The sequence below is a fragment of the Primulina eburnea genome, chromosome 8, assembly GCF_022965805.1.
Source record: "Primulina eburnea isolate SZY01 chromosome 8, ASM2296580v1, whole genome shotgun sequence".
NCBI lineage: Eukaryota > Viridiplantae > Streptophyta > Magnoliopsida > Lamiales > Gesneriaceae > Primulina > Primulina eburnea.
Genome location: NC_133108.1, coordinates 813,651 through 831,606, shown reverse-complemented (window position 1 = coordinate 831,606; position 17,956 = coordinate 813,651). Strand labels below are relative to the sequence as shown.

The window sequence follows — 17,956 nt, the reverse complement described above, 5'->3', positions numbered from 1 at the left end:
TAAATATAAAAAATGCTGTTAAAAATTATTTTGAAATTTTTCAAAAAAACTTTACCAATATATATTATAACAAAAGCTAGTTAGTATGTAAAGATTAAATAATACATATATTAATATAGATATAATTTTTTTTTAATAATGAACCAAAGTTCTACCATGAAGCTGTCAAATACTCACGACGAGGAAAGTCGTGAACAAGGAATTTTTGCTTTGAAGATAATGGCACATGGTCAGTCACTCAGTTGTACCATTAACTCCTTGCAAGCATACGTTAGATCTTCAAGATCAAATGTGTCTCGAATGGATCGATTGATGGGCACAAAGCTCGACTAGTCGCTAAGGCCTAAGGGGTACACCCGACAAGAGGATGCTGATTTTTTTGAAACTCTCACCCGTAGCAAAGCTTGCCACTGTCAAGATTCTGTTGGCTCTTGCTGCCATTGATGCATGTCATTTGGTTCAATTGGACATCAACAACGCATTTCTCAGTGGAGATTTGTTTGAAGAAATGTAAATGGATTTACCATCAGGGTATTCGAATAAACATGTCTCAAAATCTGAACCACATCGCTTGATTTGTAAGCTTCATACGTCCTTATACAGTGTTACTTTAAATTCTCTTTCCCTTGTCAGTTTTGGTTTTATACAGTCCAATTCAGATCATACTTTGTTTACCAAAGATGAAAAATCTTCATTCGTTGCCTTGTTGGTTTACGTATATGATATTACATTGTTAGACCATCTCATTCTGTCATTGATGATCTATAGTCCTTCTTAAAAGGTCAGTTTAATTGATAGATCTCTTGAAATACTTCTTAGGAACGGAGATTGCTCGATCACGGGCAGGCATGTCCCTATGTCAACGACAATATATATCACAACTCTTGGAAGACACTGGTTTTCTTGCTGGGAAGCCAAGTACCACTGCTCCTATGGATCCAACAATCACTCTATCCGCTGTTGAAAATGAGCTCATTGAGGATGCTGCCATTTATAGACGTCTCATTGGTCGCCTATTATATCTTACCATATCGCGACCAGACATCACATATGCATTACATAAAGTGAGTCGAATTGTTGCTCGACCACGAACCACACACTTGGCTGCGGTGCATCATTTACTCAAGTATCTAAAGTCTTCGCCTGAGCAAGGCATTCTCTTTTCTGTCTCTTCAATGATTCAGCTTAAGGCATTCTTATATGCTGATTGGGCCTCTTGCCCGGATACCAGACGCTCTGTCGCTGGATTTTGCATCTTACTCTCGTGTATTGGAAAGCCAAGAAGCTAACTACTACCTCTAGATCATTCGCTGTTTTAAGACTTGTTCTATGTTTCATTATCCGCAGAACAGAACCTCATACTCTTAACAAATTAAGTTGATATGATAGTAGAGCAAATCAACAAATTGTAGAGCAACTGCATCAAAATTGATTAAGTTGAAGGTTTGCTAAACAAACTTTTTATATAGGTCCAAAAAATGTCTGCGATTATACCAAGAGTTGAATACATATACAAGATTGAAGTATTAGTTATTGTTTATCATATCAATCACCAAATAGAACGCGCATAGAATGAGAAACCAAATGATCCAGAGAGGTAACTTGGGACCAGAGGCATCATTTGTTCCCATCGCTGAATAGGTAATTCAGGGACGAGCCACCCCCAGGTGCAGCATGGACCTTCGTTGATGGTCGGTCCTGTTATCATTTATACATGATTAAAGAAGTCACACGAGTAACCATAGGTGGATGACAGGCATAATTGTCGAATTCGGAATATGGTGAAAAGAAGTCCATATAACTAACTAACTGGACAAGAATTTGATTGTTATCCTGATGAAAAAGTAAAACCATGTTTTAGAATCTGATATCATGCAAGAAATCTGTAGACCATTTGTGAACCGCCAACGTTATGCATAAGAATATCACGTACAGTTATGAAGTTTCCGCAATTCTGCCCATCTGTTCTGAAGTAGTTGTTTGTGACATTACCAAGGCTGCTGCCGGCAGGAGTTCGCTTATTGTTATCCACTGCTTGAGAAGCAGCAGAAGGCTTCGAGGGAGGCTCATTACTTGGTGCATTTTGTGCTTCTCCAGGATTTTTTGGGGCCTCTCCACTTCCAAACAGGTAGCCCAAAGAACTTTGGCCACCACCAGCACTGACTCCACGACCCATTTTCTTTGTTTATTCAGAAGAAACACCAGATTAACAAAGGATCACACTTGCACAACAATTCTTCTCAAATGAAACAAACCTCACAGAATATAAAAATGCATTCATCCCTTCGATACTTTTAAAAAAAATCCAACATATCCCAATAAATTGTCATTTGATGAAACCATTCAACTTCAAAATCAATCAATCAAAAACATAAATATTGCCTAATTTGCATTCGTACTCTGTAAACCAATCCTCTCAAAATGATGGCATCGATTTGACATTTGAAAGCTACAACCTTGTTATATCTAATAAGATGTGTTGAACATCAATTCTCCATAATTCCATTCGCAGACTAAAACGAAGATTACCTGATCTCCAGAAAATGACGGATAAACATTAATAATGTTTGCGCAACCACATATACGAATGATCTCAATTATTTTTATTTGGGAAATGCAATAAACCAAAGATATCTAGCAACGCATCAGATTAACCGTGAAGAGCCATATAATATCATATATAATTCAAAAAAGCGCAAAAAATTATCAAAATGCAGATTTGATTCATAGATCCAGCAATCCCTGAACCGGAATACTACAATCAACAAAACTAGAAAATTTAGCGTACCCCCTTTAGCTATAGATGTTAGATGCGCGAGCAATGGAATTTCTTGTACAGAGAGAAATGGGAAGTTATCGGTTTGAAGGTGGGTATTAGAAACGGACGGCCATTCAAATTATAAATTGAAAAACTTGACTAACCGTTAAAAGGACTTGACGCCAAATGTTTGGCACTCCGATTCCATAGTCCTTACAACCTTTACTATTTCTTTTTTAAAAAAAACAAGTTAGTAGTTTTTTAAAAATACATATTTTTTGAATTTCATCATTTTGATCTTATTGTAATTTGGTAATAGTTAAAGTTTTAGGAATACACAGTACCTTAACAATTCAAAGTATAACATAGAAGAATGACACACGCATATCTGTGTCAACCATAAATGCATATCAATTCCTCTACAAGATCTCTAATAAAAGAAGCGGACGCATTTGAGAAGGACTCCGAATAATTTGGCAGATAATACAAGTTTATGGGATGTTGGATATTTCCACCAAAAGCTTATGCAAAGCTTGAGGCTTTGAGAAAAAAGGGGAGTGATCAGCACCTTTAAGACTGAATACTTGCTCAGGTGCGCTGTCAGCGATCATGTGTCGTTGCACAGAAGATGGCACTGCATTGTCTTCGCTCGTTTCAATATAAAATCTTCTTACAGATCCATGTTTCATTTCAGAAACACTGAGTTTTTCCAGTACCGGGGAAAAGGGCATTGGCCTCATTGAGACAGAGGCCAATGCAGCATCCTGGAAGGGAATAAAGAATGACGAGAGTTGAGTCACATGATGCGACACATCTTCTGTATATCAATTATTCTTCAATAGCTTGAAAATATTCCTACAAATAAAAAAGTAGTCTTTAATTAGGAAACAAATTCTGCCAAATGATCAAGATCAAATCTAGAGTTGAGACTCGATATTCTAGAAAGTCAAAATTCTTATGCACAATCTTATCAAAAAATAAAAGAATTTAAGAGATAAATTTGTGTCTTGCAAGACAAGACGTGTTTCCTTCCAATACCGATGCTCCTTAATTGCTCAAGGCTTGCAAAATTATCTGATAGAAAAACTTTTAAAAATGATCTTTAGTTTTAGGCGTGATTTCTTGAAAAATAAGAGTTCGATTTCATGATATATATTTGCAATCAAATTGTAAAGTCTGACAAGAACATGAATATGTATATAATCAATGTAATATTATAATTAAGACATGCACCACCAGATTTGAATATGTTAATAGTAAATTAATGAAGATGTTTGATTAGGTGGGGAGATGGTCATGTGCGAACAGATAGCCTAATCTCTTGGAGCATTGACCTAAATAAGAGATCAGTATCATAAAATACAACTCGTGAGATCGTCTCACACAAGTTTTTGCTACTTTTTTTAAAGTCATTTTTTAAGAAACTTAATTCTTTTTATTTTTAATAATGATGTATTGTAAAAAAATTCATACTAGAATTAAAATCAAAGTTATTCCAGCTGTCAACCACGTCAAGTGCACCAAATATGCTGGCAATTGTGACACGTATAAGGTGATTTTTTTTAAGAATGTGAATTAATTTAGTGCATGGTGGTTCAAGATTTGACATCCAAAACAAATAGAACGTGTACAAAAGGGTTCCCAATATTAAAATAAAGTTAAATCAATTACAAAAATGACGTCCCATGAAAATATTTATATAACCTGAAATCATTTTTTTAACATTTCTTTTTTAAAAAAATCAGCATCCATGCCATAAAAATGCAAATACTCGGTTCAGGTTTTGCATAACAATTGATAAACGAGAGAACTTGGTACCTTTCAATTAAGAATTCAAATTTTATAGTTTTGATTGAAAAAATAGTAGATATAAAATCGAAGATTATATAATTTCTTTCTTTGATTTTGAGGAAGAAAATTTGTTATAATTGGATGTCGAATCTGATACCTCATTGTGCCAGATAGACTAGATGATATCGACAGTATTATATAAATTTTGTTCACAAGGGACTGTACTTAATTGGCCAAGACGGGGCCTTGAATGTGAATATTACAAGTGAGCAAGAAAATGAAGACAATCCCGCAAAAGCATTAATTAGTGAAGGGCAAGGGACAGGCAATTCTTGGCAAATACTTGAATGGGGAAACATAGTGTCCCAAAGTGAGTCCAAACACAGCGATTCCCTTATCATCTACACCTTTAATTGGGTTCATCTATACAATTCTTTTATTCGAAGAAGACGATATCAATTTTTCTACTTGCTATTCATTCTTATTAAAAAAAAACAAAAATAAAGTATGATCTTTGTGCTTGATCTTGCAAAATCTTACCATTTTTTCACACTCTGATATCTTTGCATTTGGTCGATGATACATGTTATTTGAAGTGTGTTTATTTCTTATAAAGGGCACATAACTAATGAATCATATCAAATACCAGAAATATTTCGGTATTTCGAAGTTTAAAATGTTTAGTTCAATTTAAATATCCAAGGATTTTGCTGATGAAAAGAAAAAGGACGAGACAGATATAATAATACCAAGTTCATTTTCATAGTAAATGAAGTTCCTGAGAAGAAAACAATTGAACAGTTTCAACAATTTATTGCAAAGACTGGCAATCTTTTTTTATGGTAATGCAATGCAGCAAATTAAATGACAAGCACCAAAACAACAAGTTTCGGATCCCTACAATTTACTACTGCCAGCTGATGATGGTGAAATTCAAACCTGATTAAGTAATATCAGTGAGTGACACTTCCACCAAGCAATTAATTAACTGGGAAAACAATCCATTATGGGTTCTACAAACCTTGTCGTCTAAACTCAAACTCGATTATTCATTGGCCCATAAATCTCCACTAAAAGAGTATAAAACAGAAAGGCCTCAAATCAGCGTATAAGCTAACTTTCGATAGATTTTCGCAGAGGAAGTTTAGTGAGTATATATTTTTGTCCATTGTATCTAAGTTCTTCCCCAAATGTCGACTTAATTGGTGTTTAATGTAATGTTCTGTTTACCTAAAAAAAAGAAAATTGAAGGAGAAAATACTCCCATCCATTTACAACGTAAGAATGGACAAGAAAGAGGCTGAAAAAGTGGTTTAGACTCCACAAATCCATTTTCCTACACTAACCTGACAGAGTCCACATGCCGCATGTAGACATAGGTCCACCCTTCAGAGTCTAGACATACCCCATTGTCTAGTCCACTTGATAATCCAAGAAAATGACTACTATAACTCAACCCCACATTTTCACTTCACCAAACTCACAAACTATATATATGTATATATATAGCATCACCTCCATCAACGTTAGCCTCTGTAATCCATCGGTCTCTTATTTGGCAGATTTTTTTCCAGAGAGTACCAAGAAACAGAAGCATCTTTCTTTCTATCACAGTGTCACCATTGGGATTCTGGGTCCATTTCCAATTCCTGTTTCTTCATTCTAGCTGCCACACTCAACGGTGGAAACGGTGTTCCTTGATAACTGGGAATCCAATAAGGCTCAGATTTCGAACCGATTCCCCATCAGTCATCAACCAAATGATTTGCATATTGCACCTCATTTGTAAGTTTTCAGTTTTGTCTTCTGTTATTTTTCTGAGAGTTCTTGCAGACAGTAAAACTCAATAATTGGATAAGACTAATATATCCCCCCTGTGAGAAGAAAGATGTCAAGAAACAGTTTCAATCAACTATGATTCGTGTATGAAATTCACCACTACATGACACAAATATCATACAATTTTATGTAATTCTTGAATCAGGTCCCGTTCTTGGAGTTCATGAAACTATACAGGCAAGTGCCGGAGTAAATTAGAAACTCAAAGCTCCTCTGCTGTGGAACTAAAGTAAGAAAACAGATGCCTTCCTTAACGGACGAGAATCGAGATTTTCGGAAGCAGATAGGATGCATGACACAAAAATCATACAATTTTATGTAATTCTTGAATCAGGTCGCGTTCTTGGAGTTCATGAAACTATACAGGCAAGTGCCGGAGTAAATTAGAAACTCAAAGCTCCTCTGCTGTGGAACTAAAGTAAGAAAACAGATGCCTTCCTTAACGGACGAGAATCGAGATTTTCGGAAGCAGATAGGATGCATGAATGGCATTTCTCAACTCTTTGATCGTCACCATTACCTTACAAGTTGGCGAATTAGCAGCCACAACAATAAAAAACTACTTTTAGGTACTTCAAGGATTCAAATACTCTAACATGCAGCTTTTAACTCTACGTATTTCTGCTAAACCCACTCCACCGTGTGTATTCTTTTAGGTACCCAATACCAGTTGAACTCCCAACATTCAACAAGAGCTGCTGTGGTAAGATTCTAAGCAATAAACGGATTCCATTTTATGCTTTATTAACGATAAATTAGCTTACGTGAATGTAACTATACCACTTACATTTACAGGAAAAAGTTCAGCATATCCAGAGGTTGAAACAGAGAGTTTCCATGGATTCATCACTTGATTCTCATGGCACAGCAGGACCAGCACCATTCCCACAACGACGAATCTCCGTTCACGAAGGCACGCTTGATCTTCATGATGTAGTGAAAGGATCCATGTACAGAGAAGCCCGTTACGTGCCTGTCAAAATCCAGCCGAATGATAAAAGTAGAGACCATGTCATGAAGCACATCGACTCTCCCAGGCCCATGATGCAGCAGCACGAATCCGGGCAACAAGAAACCACGGGTTCCGAGGGATCAAAACTGTTTTTTGCTAAGTTCCAAGAAAGTACCAAGAACTCCAAGGCTGCACGACTGGCACTTCCTCGTTTGTCTTGTGATGGGAGAGAATCGAGAGAGACATTTCAGTCGACTATGAAGAACAAAGAACTCCCTAGATTATCTTTAGACAGTAAGGCAAGTTCCATGAAGTATTCGTTCCTTGAGTCGAGATCGACTTTACTTAGCAGGGACTACCTGCAAATGGAAAGTGAGAGCTACAGCCAAGTTCTCCCTTTGAAACAAGAACCAGGAGGTCAAAACCGATCATCTAGTGTTGTGGCAAAACTAATGGGCTTGGATGATTTCGCAAATACCATTTCAGCTGAGAAAAGTAGGATAAAAAAGTTTGAGTTGGGCCCCAAAGAAACTTTACTTTCAAAATCATCCGCAACAATAGAGAAAAGCAAGCAAAATCAAGTTTCTTATTCCCCACCTGCTTCACAGAACAATCCTACATCTCCATCGCTATGGTTGCATAGTGCCAGTTCTATCAAGAAACCAACTGAAATTTCAAGGTTTTCAATGGAACCAGCTCCTCGGAGGCAACATAGCCCCACTCAAGGTTCTCAAAAAAAGGCCCAACAAAGTAGGAAAGCACCAACAATTACCCATCATCTATCTTCTTCGGTTTATGGTGAAGTTGAGAAGAGGGTGACAGAGCTTGAGTTTAAGAAGTCGGGAAAGGATCTCAGAGCCCTTCAACAGATTCTAGAAGCAATGAAGAAAACAAGAGAGAGGTTAGAAAACCAGATAGTGGAGCCTGCTGAGGTTACATCACAAAGGAGTTCCATTTTGGAAGACAGTTTCTCGGACAAGAGTTCAACCTTGTCAATGTGGCAGAATTCAGACAACTACCTCAAAGTCCCTGGCACCATGGGCCCCAGACATCCTAAGCATTCAGTTTCTTATATTGTTATAAAGAAACCAACCAAAGTGATTGACGAAAAAAAACTTTCAAGCTCCAATCAGCTCACCGCACAGGGAACACATCGGCAAAGAATCCAAACTCTGGACCTGAAACACGAGAGGGGGCATTCAGCTCACATACAAAGGGCAAAAGATCTTACCCCAAGGAACAATAATCTCAAATACACCAGCAAACATCTTCCTTCAATTGATAATAGGACCACTCGGAGAACTTTAGAGGTGGCAGGAACCTTAAAAGAACCTCAACTCATGAAGGCAGATAATTGCTCTGGAAGAAGTTTAGTAGCGCTGAGTGGAAGATTACGACAAAATCTACCAAAGAGCGAAGGAAAATCCAATGGCACAGTCGCCACTTCATCAGACTCCGGTAGAAGCAAGATCCATTCCAAGAAGAAAATGGTAGAAAAAGGTTCGCGCAACAAAAACCGCTCAACGAAATCAAAGTACTTGGAGCTAAGTGATGACCAATTGAGCGACATAAGCAGTGAAACAAGGTTTTCAAGTTACCAAGGTGACTTGGTCTCTGTAAAATCAGAAAGCAACGATAGCTTAGCTTCACATATAGAAACAGAGGTCATAAGCTTGGCTCATTCAATCAATCTAAACGCCAGCCAGCACCAGGTATGAAGACAGAGTAAACGATGTTATTCTCGTGTTTTCTTAGTTGCTTAGTAGCTGAACTAGCAGTAACCATGCAGGAACAACCAAGTCCAGTCTCGGTTCTTGATGCTACATTTTATGGCGAAGACTCGTCATCTCCAGTAAAGAAGACATCGACAGCTTTTCGAGGTATTTCTGTAAATACAAAGTTGTTCTGCTGTTTTTTGACAAATTCACTTGAACAATTTACACCACGCAACTGTTGCCTCAAAATCAAGAGCAAGAGTCAAATCGAACAGAATACTTTACAAATATAATTCACTAGAATGTAAGCAAGCTTCATCCATATTTTATATTGATGGTAGCCATGAATTTGAACAATTATATGGGCATGCAAATTGATTGTCAAAGACTATGATAGAATTACAGACAACTTGTTCAATAAAGTTGTAAGATAGCTGATATTTCAAATCAAAATGAAGAAAAACAAGAATGTCATAGACACAATTCATTCCTTCCATATCATTTCATGTCCTTATATGGAGTAATGCTTTTTGTAAAAAAATTCATTATCTTACACATGCGCCAACAATGCACACTAATCTACTATTTTCTCCCAATATGCAGATCAGAGTCCCAGCCCTGATGAAGCCAGCTGGCATTTTGAGAATCTAAATCATTTCATAGATTGCCCTGAGAACTGATCATAGTCACGTAGTTCATGAAACTAGATTGTTGAAAAGTGAATCTGAAGAGTTGGCTCCGAACCAAAATGAAATAGGTAATCAAAGATATATTAACAAGATTCTACATACATCAGGACTCCTGAAAAGTGCGAGCTTCATCCCAATGGCTAGTCAGTTCCTTTCCTCATGCCATGTTATTAATCCAGACACGTTCAACGTTCTCGAACAGATGGAGGAAACAACGCCGAGAGCGAACAGAGAGTTCATTGAAAAGAACAGTCAGAAGCTACTAAATCAGAAAAACGAAAGAAAACTTGTTTTTGATATGGTAAACGAAATACTTGTCCAAAAGGTCACTTCAGGCAAAAGATTTATCACAGGGAAAAGAAGAATTAGCCCGTCAATGCTCGCGAAAGAAATACGTCATGAGATAGAGTGGTTGTGCAGAATGCCGGATAATAACTTTGAGGAATTAGAGAACGACAGATTAAAAAGAATCTTAACCGGAGATATGATATACCAATCTGACGATTGGGCAGAATACAGCGGAGAGGTTCCAGCCTTAGTGTTGGATATAGAACGCCAAATCTTTAAAGATCTGGTTAACGAGGTAGTCTCAGCTGATCATGCAATTGTTCGTGGTCGAACGAAGAAACATCGCAAACAACTATTTACCATGTAGTATTTCCTTTTCATCCTTCATTGAAAAGCAAAACACTAACTTCAGTATCCATGTTCAAAGCAATGCAGCTCCTCTGAAACCGATCGTAAACTTCATTTAATTTGACTTAGCCTATTTTTCTTTCATGTCTTGCTTCCATGGACAAACAGATCGAATGATAAAGAGCTGTAGGAAAGTTACTTTCATGTATTTGCAGTCAATGGTTAGTTTAAAAAAATTTACTTTAATCACTGTTATTTTTAAAAAAATGATCTTTAGCTCGAAGGAGCAAGGCCGTATCAAAATTTCTTACTCTTTCTGTGAATTCTTGAATCTAATCCAAGAAATTTTGCCCCGCCTTCCTCCTCTCGTCGTCACAGCCGTGCAAACCCTAAAAACGATATTTTTATTTTTTAATCTCAGTCAATCATTTAATTAAAAAATTATCTATATATTTCACTAATTAAGAGATAATTGAGCGAAGTTATTCATCGGGAGGTTAATGGCCGAGACAATAAAAGTTTAATAAAACTAAAATTTCGCAAAATATGGTTACCAGCTTCCGTAGCATAGTGGTATTGCGTTCGCTTCGTAAGCGAAAGGTCGCGAGTTCGATCCTCGCCGGGAGCTCTTGTCCAATTCTCTCGATGTTTTTGACTTTGGTCAACAGTGTGATTGGGCCAAAAATGCATATCAAATAATTATTGAATTCTCAACTTTTTTTTTTGTCAAATAATTATACATATTCTCAAATTCTTGAGAAATTTAGAGCCCAAAAAAATTGAATATTTCTTTCAAATCTTGAAAAATTTATATCTTCAATTTGCATTAATTTTGTTGTTACATTAGCTATTAAGTGAATTTAAGTCACTTGATTTTTGCTTTAACATCTACTGATCAGTACAATTTCAGCATCAACTATTTTAGTAAATTGATATCTCTTCATGCACTTGGCTTTTTAATCCCACAGTCTATCATTTCAATCCATTTCATGTTCAAACTCATTACTAACCCCATTTTTCACGCATGCGAATTACATTTTGCTGATATCGATTGACAATTGAAATAAATATAATATTTTATGTGCATTTCTTAGCTAAAGTTGATAAATGATCACTCAAATTTTCTTTTATATTTTACCTTGAGCGATTTATTTAAATAAGAAGACCTGCATGATCATGACCCTAACCTAATTAAATTTGAAAATATCTGGTAGATTTAAAGCTTTAATACACTCTCTTTGAAAGTAATTTAAAATGACATTTTCAAGTTTACTTGTTCATGCTTTTTATGGTGGATAATTAGTCTCTTGAATTTTTAAAATTAATTTATTCATATGATTAAGGGAAAAATAACTTTTTTGGTAATGTAACTTGCACATTTTTTTTTGTTTTAGTCATACGAGACAATTTATGATTTTAGTTCACAAATTTGCATTTGTTTTTTTGTTATTTTTAACTTTTTTCAATCGAATAATGATGTGGCATTGGACATGTTAATATTTCTCGATGTCACGTAAACTTTTTCCAACGCCACAACAGCATTCATGAAAAATGACTAAATATATGGGGAAAAAAAATTAGTCGATTAAAATCGTGAAATGACTGATAAAACCACAAAAAATGAAAAAATATTTTGTCCATGTGAATAATACCACCCCAAATAAATACTCGAATTGTGGACAACACACACACACTTTGTCTGGTGCGATTAGTGTATACATAAATACAGATGATAGATACGTTTCAGAACCAGTGCACATGGGGACCCTCCTAGCTACAAGAATTTTGTGTATGCATGGTCCCTTGTACGTCTACACATACCCACACCACATAAAAAAAAAAAAACCCTAAATATAACTTTGTACCTGAGCCAATCCCTTTCAGTTCCCTTCTTTTATTAGTTTTGGACCACACTGTGGGTTTTTTTTCCCTTCAAGATTAAGCTAGCTTATTAATTTATTTTTTTCCAACTGCTACTTTCTTGGATCTTGTATATATGTTAACATTGACAACACAGCACCTATCGTATTCACTCAATAACTAATTAAGCTCTTTTCCTTTCCTTTTCTTCTTCATGTTGCAGAAAGATAAATGGGCAAGAAAATAAAATCCAAACAGTCTATATGGGTACAGGACGATGATGCTGGCTAGCTAGGGTTTTCGTGCCCCAGATAATATGATATTAGGCATGTTCGTAAATGCTTCAGGGCTTTATAAAAATCAAATACATGGAACTGATAATTAAGTACAATACGATTGGTTTCAATTATATAATGCTCTCATGTGTAACTCAATAAAATCTTTCTTGAGCAAAATAATAAAATGACAATAATACAATGGCTTGATATTTTTAACATACATAGGCAAAACACTCGCAATGTTGAGTCTTTCTTTGATCAACATGAAATCTTGGTATCTTGCTGACATGTAGTGATCCATTTCTTGCAAGCATGCATATGATAAGCAATATAAACTTCTTCCAGAAGGAGTTCGCAGCATAAATGCGGTTCGGTAATTGGACAATGATCTATAAAATCTTCAGTCACAAAAGGTTATGATTCAGCTTAGAATGTTGAGTTCATCGAAGTCGTGACTCACTCGCTTTTCAACGAAATAATAGAACCAGTTTGTGTAGCATAAATAGAGCCATTTAAAGCTACCTCGAATCATGAAACTGGTTACTGTTATTATTTTGCTCATTTTCTTCATCGTTATGCGAAGAGAGGAGATTGGCTGTCATGATGGCCTTACAGAATGAGCAGAACTTGAGTTAACAGGTGGAGAAAGGGAAGAAGTAGACAATTGTAAGGTCTGATAATTCAGTTGTTTAGGGTCGTTGAATTCTATATTCATTGAGGCTATTTGTGAAGAGAAATGGGATTGTGTAGCCGTTCCAGCTGGTTGGTACAAAAGAACCTGAGATCCTGATGCAAAAGACAGTGTGGATGACATTGGCAAATGGCTGAAATTATGCAAATCTTCATTCGCTGGAACCGTACTCAAACCGTAGCTTTGTGTAGGTTGAGATAGAGTTAAATTTGAAGGATCCAGTCTAAAAAATGGATTATGTGATGAAATACCATTCACAAAACCTGAGAATGAAGTGGGATTTTGCCTAGAAGCCAAACAGATGCTTGCAGAAACATATCGGTTTTCATCTTCATTTCTTGACCAATTCTCATCTCTCACGCTTGTTTCACCTGAATTGTCAATTGATTTACCCCAGAAAGGACTTGATCTTTGGTGTTTTAATGAATCATTCGCACTGTCACTGATATTTAGACCTTGTAACTTGTCTGATTGCGAAGCTCCGAATTCAAGAAAACTTGGATTTGGACGAAGACTTTGTGTGCTAAAGCATAGTCCATTAGGGATTTCTAATGGAGGCAATTTATCAATCTCAGCTTTCGCAGCATTAAGAAGCCAATCCACCACCTTGCTTGGCTGATTTAGCTCCAATCTATCTTGAAGATCATACAATTGTATGGCAGTCGGGACCGATAGCCTTACCCGCCTGTCCCTCAAGCCTTTGGCTGTGCAGACTTTGCTGTGTCTATCTTTCCCACCAAATACTCGAGACACTCGCACGATTCGTGGATCTTTTAACCTAGACCAAGATGTTGCTGTAGTACCTGATGAGGCCAGCTTGGATGTTTTGGCTTCCTGTGTAGTTTTGCTGCTTCTTTCTTGAATCAGTGTAGTAAAATCTTCTCCCCTTTGAATCATTCTTATATATCTATACGTCTGATCTTTCTCTCACAACATATATTTATCATAAAGAAAGTGAGTTACCTACTGAAATGGATAAGCATGTTGGATCTTGAAAAGACGCTTCTTTTTATCGGCACAAACCTCAAAATCCCAGCACCAATTTTCTGTTATGTTGAAAAGGTCAGGATCAAATTTCTTTGAGAAAACATCAGATTCTTCATGAAATCTATGGAAACACGTGTATTTGAACTCTCAGTGTTCAAACAAATCATAACAAATAAGTACTTACCCCAAAACTTCTGATTTCATCTGCCTTTCTTGATTCAGAAATTGTCAGCTCGAAATCTGAAAATCACTTTCATATAAATTAGTATATATACACCTAAATATCTATTAATATCAGAGAAAACAAGATGCCGGTCTGCAACCGACCAAGCTCCATCGGCAGGAAAGAATGGTGCAAAGGCGGCCACGTTATTTATTCTATCAGTTTTCTTTGTCATACCACCTATATATTGTGGGCTTGATTGATAATTAACCATTTTCTTACTGGTTGAGTACATTTTGAGTGAAAACCTTTTTTTTTCTACAGAGATTGTACCACACTAGCTATTTTTATTTCCTGCTATGAAATTCTTAAATTCTTGAATTTGAACCATTTATAGTGGGCATTATTAACACGTACGCATCTAATAAATAATAATATTTACTTGGCTAATATAATTTATAGACTACTGCGCTCGTTAATTCAACGAGTTATCCAGTGCGCATCGAGAAATAGCTGCTAATTTTCATTGTCATAAAAAATATTATATTATATTTGAATATATAAATAGTATATTATACTATATAGTATATTCTATGCCTGGTATTTTTAAATTCTTATTTTACGACCAAAGAAAAGTTGATTAATTTTACATCAGCCAAGCAAATAATTGTGGAGTACTACTTAGGTTATTCGACTCACATGCATTCTGCCTCCATATTGCATTAGAGCTAGGTCGAGACAACTTTGAATTTTTACCAAATAGTACTAATTGCTTGTGTTCCTGTGAGAAAGACAAGTAAATTATTGATGAACCACGGGTCTTAAGTACTTCTCCAATATTGAAAAGACATGTTAAGTAATTATTTTATATGCATAAAATCCATCACGAGAAATTATTTGATTTTACCCATTATATTATTTTTTTGATGCTTTGCATTTATTACACAAACCATATAAGGTGGAAAGGATAAATTAAAGGACTGAACTAAAGTTATGTTATTACTTTCGTCGATTGTAATCAATCTTAATTAAAGAAACAGCTGTCCATTAAATATATGTATTTATTTTCGTTGCAATAGACTAATACTGTAAGGAAAAAAAAAACTTTCAATCACTTCACAAATTAATTGATTCTACAAGAACTTTAAATTATTGAGGATTTGGTATTAGTATATATATGGAAATGCTTACACAGATTAGGATCTTGGATTTGAGACTTGATCGATGAATATTGATGAAATGACGGAATTAATTATATATTTAAGTAGATGAAATATTAATTTTTTTACAAAAATTACACATTAATTAAAAAATGTATTAAGTTTAAATATTCATCAATAGGGATGTAAATGAACCAAACGGTTTGCGAGCTATTCGAAGCTCGGCTCGATAAAAAGCTCGCGTTTGAGTTTGTTTGTTAATCATATCAAACCAAGCACAAGCTCGATTTTGAGCTCGAAAATTTAATCAAACCAAACTCAAGCCTAAAGATATTCGGCTTGTGAGCTCGCAAACATGTTTGATAATAGGCTCGCAAGCTCGAGCTCGAGCTCGGCTCGTTTAGGTGGCTCGTAAACATGATTTTGGAATGTTCAATAATATACTTATTTAAGTTTTTTTTTTGCTCTTATTTGTGTTGTTTTTGTTATTTATGAATGAAATTACATTTTTATGTTTGATTTAAAATTAGTTTATAGATATATTTAATTTTTAACAAACTCAATTCAAACTCAAACTCGAGCTCAATTCTATACTTATCAAGCTAAAAAACGAGACGAGTTCAAGCCAAGCTTGGTAAACATGTTAAACGAGCTATTAATGAATCAAGCTCGAGTCTGGCTTGATTAACATGCTAAACGAGTTTTTAACGAGCCGAGCTCGAGCCTGGCTTGATTAACATGCTAAACGAGCTTTTAACGAGCCGAGCTCGAGCTTTTAACGAGCTCAGTAATTTCAATACAAACCAAGCTCAAGCCTGATAATAGAAGCTCGAATCGAGCTCGAGCTCGAGCCTCAAACAATTTTAAACAAACCAAGCTCAAGCCTGATACTGTTTGGTTTGGTTTGGATTGTTTACATCCCTACCTTAGCTGGTTGTGAGGTACGTACTGACGTCCTTTTTATTAGAATTTCAGGGATATATACATCCTTTTTCAACCTCCATTAGCTAGCTTAACATATTTTTTTCGACTCGATCGAAGCCAGATTAATCCCATTTTAATTCCGTAAAACAAAAGTAATTGAACTATTAAGCTTTATATTTAATTTACAAGAATGTTATTAATTACTGAGAGAAAATGAATAAAAGTCGAAGAATGAGTGAAATATTGAGGGGTCTCTCTTTTTAAAAAGCGTCGCAGAGGGTACTCTTTTATTTATATTCAACAATTAATTTCATGCAGACAAGACAAGGTCACGCAGATGTTATATCAGGGTGGTGTGCTGCTCCTACTTAAAGTGAGCATGTGAATGTTTATTACACGTCCGGACGAAGCGATCGATAATATACAGCTATAGCTATATATATATAAAGAAAAATTACTTAGATTAATAAAAATAGGCAAATACTTGTGTGACACGGTCTCACGGGTCGTATTTATGAGACGGATCTATTATTTGGGTCATCCATGAAAATATATTATTTTTTATGCACAGACTACTCCTTTTTATTGTAAATATGGGTAAGATTGACCCGTCTCACAGATTAGGATCCGTGAGACGGTCTCACCTGAGATCCACTCATAAAAATATTATATGTGTTGAAAAATAATATTTAAAATGTGTGTATTGAATATTTGAATGTTGAAAATAAGAGTTGTAAATATTGAAAATTAGTGTGTGATGATGTAGGTAATGATATATTTTATTTTTGGATTATTTGTAAAGAAATTCTATAAATAGCCTCACCATTTGTGAAGAAATTCACAATTGAATGGAGAGAAAAATATTATAAAGTGTATAGTTTGATAAATTTTGAGAATTTGAGATTTTTATTTTTTACCATAAATTTTTATTTTTTCATAACAATATTTTTGTTTTAAATATTATTTCCATATAAATTTACTTAGCATACTGTTTGGATGGATGGATGGATCTGAGTACGGTGAGTATACAACATATCAGAATTATGATTTCAAATAACATAATTCAAATGCATATCTCCCGTCCATGCAATCAAGTTGCCATCGCCACTTAAGGTTATTCGTTCAAATTAAGAAGTTGTCGATACAAGGCACGAATTTCATTACTGTGAGGCCCGGGGTCGAAGAGGGCGGGGGGTGATCGTCGGTGCCATGAGGTGGCACGGACAATGAGCGGCTCTTGGCAGGCTTCTAGGTGGAGGGAACATGAATGAACCGTTCTTACACCGGAAGGAGAGGGATTCCGAGACTGTTCAATGTAATGGACTGTACAGTTGAAGAGGGCTTATAAGATTTGATTGGTACTACTCATATCACGAAGGTGCATCTTCTTTTCGGTAGCTCATCACATAAGAACTCCAAAGTTAAGCGTGCTTGACTTGAGGCAATTTTGGGATGGATGACCTCCTGGGAAGTTTCTTAGGGTGCGTGTAAGTGAGTACATAAGCACGTTGAA

At 35.7% G+C, this 17,956-nt stretch overlaps 2 protein-coding genes, 1 long non-coding RNA gene, 1 other non-coding gene and 1 pseudogene across 6 annotated transcripts; 2 read left to right on the top strand and 3 right to left on the bottom strand.

The window, feature by feature from the left end:
* Positions 1-1,444: 1,444 nt before the first annotated feature.
* On the bottom strand, positions 1,445-2,964 carry LOC140837631 (protein SPIRAL1-like 3). 3 transcript variants are annotated; one of them, XM_073203746.1, is made up of 3 exons: positions 2,789-2,964; positions 1,934-2,179; positions 1,445-1,698 (listed from the first exon to the last, which is right to left on the bottom strand). In XM_073203746.1, the coding sequence occupies exons 2-3, from the start codon at positions 2,174-2,176 to the stop codon at positions 1,618-1,620; spliced, it is 324 nt and encodes a 107-aa protein (XP_073059847.1). In that variant the 5' UTR covers positions 2,177-2,179; positions 2,789-2,964; the 3' UTR covers positions 1,445-1,617. The 3 variants fall into 3 exon arrangements, with proteins under 3 accessions (XP_073059847.1, XP_073059848.1, XP_073059849.1); XM_073203747.1 differs by having other exon boundaries at positions 2,923-2,945; XM_073203748.1 differs by lacking the exon at positions 2,789-2,964 and adding an exon at positions 2,530-2,755.
* Positions 2,965-6,143: 3,179 nt separating this feature from the next.
* On the top strand, positions 6,144-10,685 carry LOC140838181 (protein LONGIFOLIA 2-like). The gene is given in 7 exon segments (XM_073204307.1): positions 6,144-6,334; positions 6,723-6,957; positions 7,045-7,091; positions 7,184-9,052; positions 9,130-9,220; positions 9,659-9,731; positions 9,733-10,685. Coding segments are annotated over 6 exon segments (2,886 nt in total). The 5' UTR covers positions 6,144-6,334; positions 6,723-6,818; the 3' UTR covers positions 10,400-10,685.
* LOC140838183 (uncharacterized) lies at positions 8,077-10,793 on the bottom strand. The gene is made up of 3 exons (XR_012119544.1): positions 10,692-10,793; positions 8,329-8,518; positions 8,077-8,212 (listed from the first exon to the last, which is right to left on the bottom strand). It is a non-coding gene; the product is annotated as an uncharacterized lncRNA (long non-coding RNA).
* A 143-nt stretch (positions 10,794-10,936) lies between these two features.
* Positions 10,937-11,008, top strand: TRNAT-CGU (transfer RNA threonine (anticodon CGU)). Its single transcript has one exon. It is a non-coding gene; the product is annotated as a tRNA-Thr (tRNA).
* Positions 11,009-12,582: 1,574 nt separating this feature from the next.
* Positions 12,583-14,620, bottom strand: LOC140838180 (uncharacterized; annotated as a pseudogene).
* Between the last annotated feature and the right edge of the window lie 3,336 nt (positions 14,621-17,956).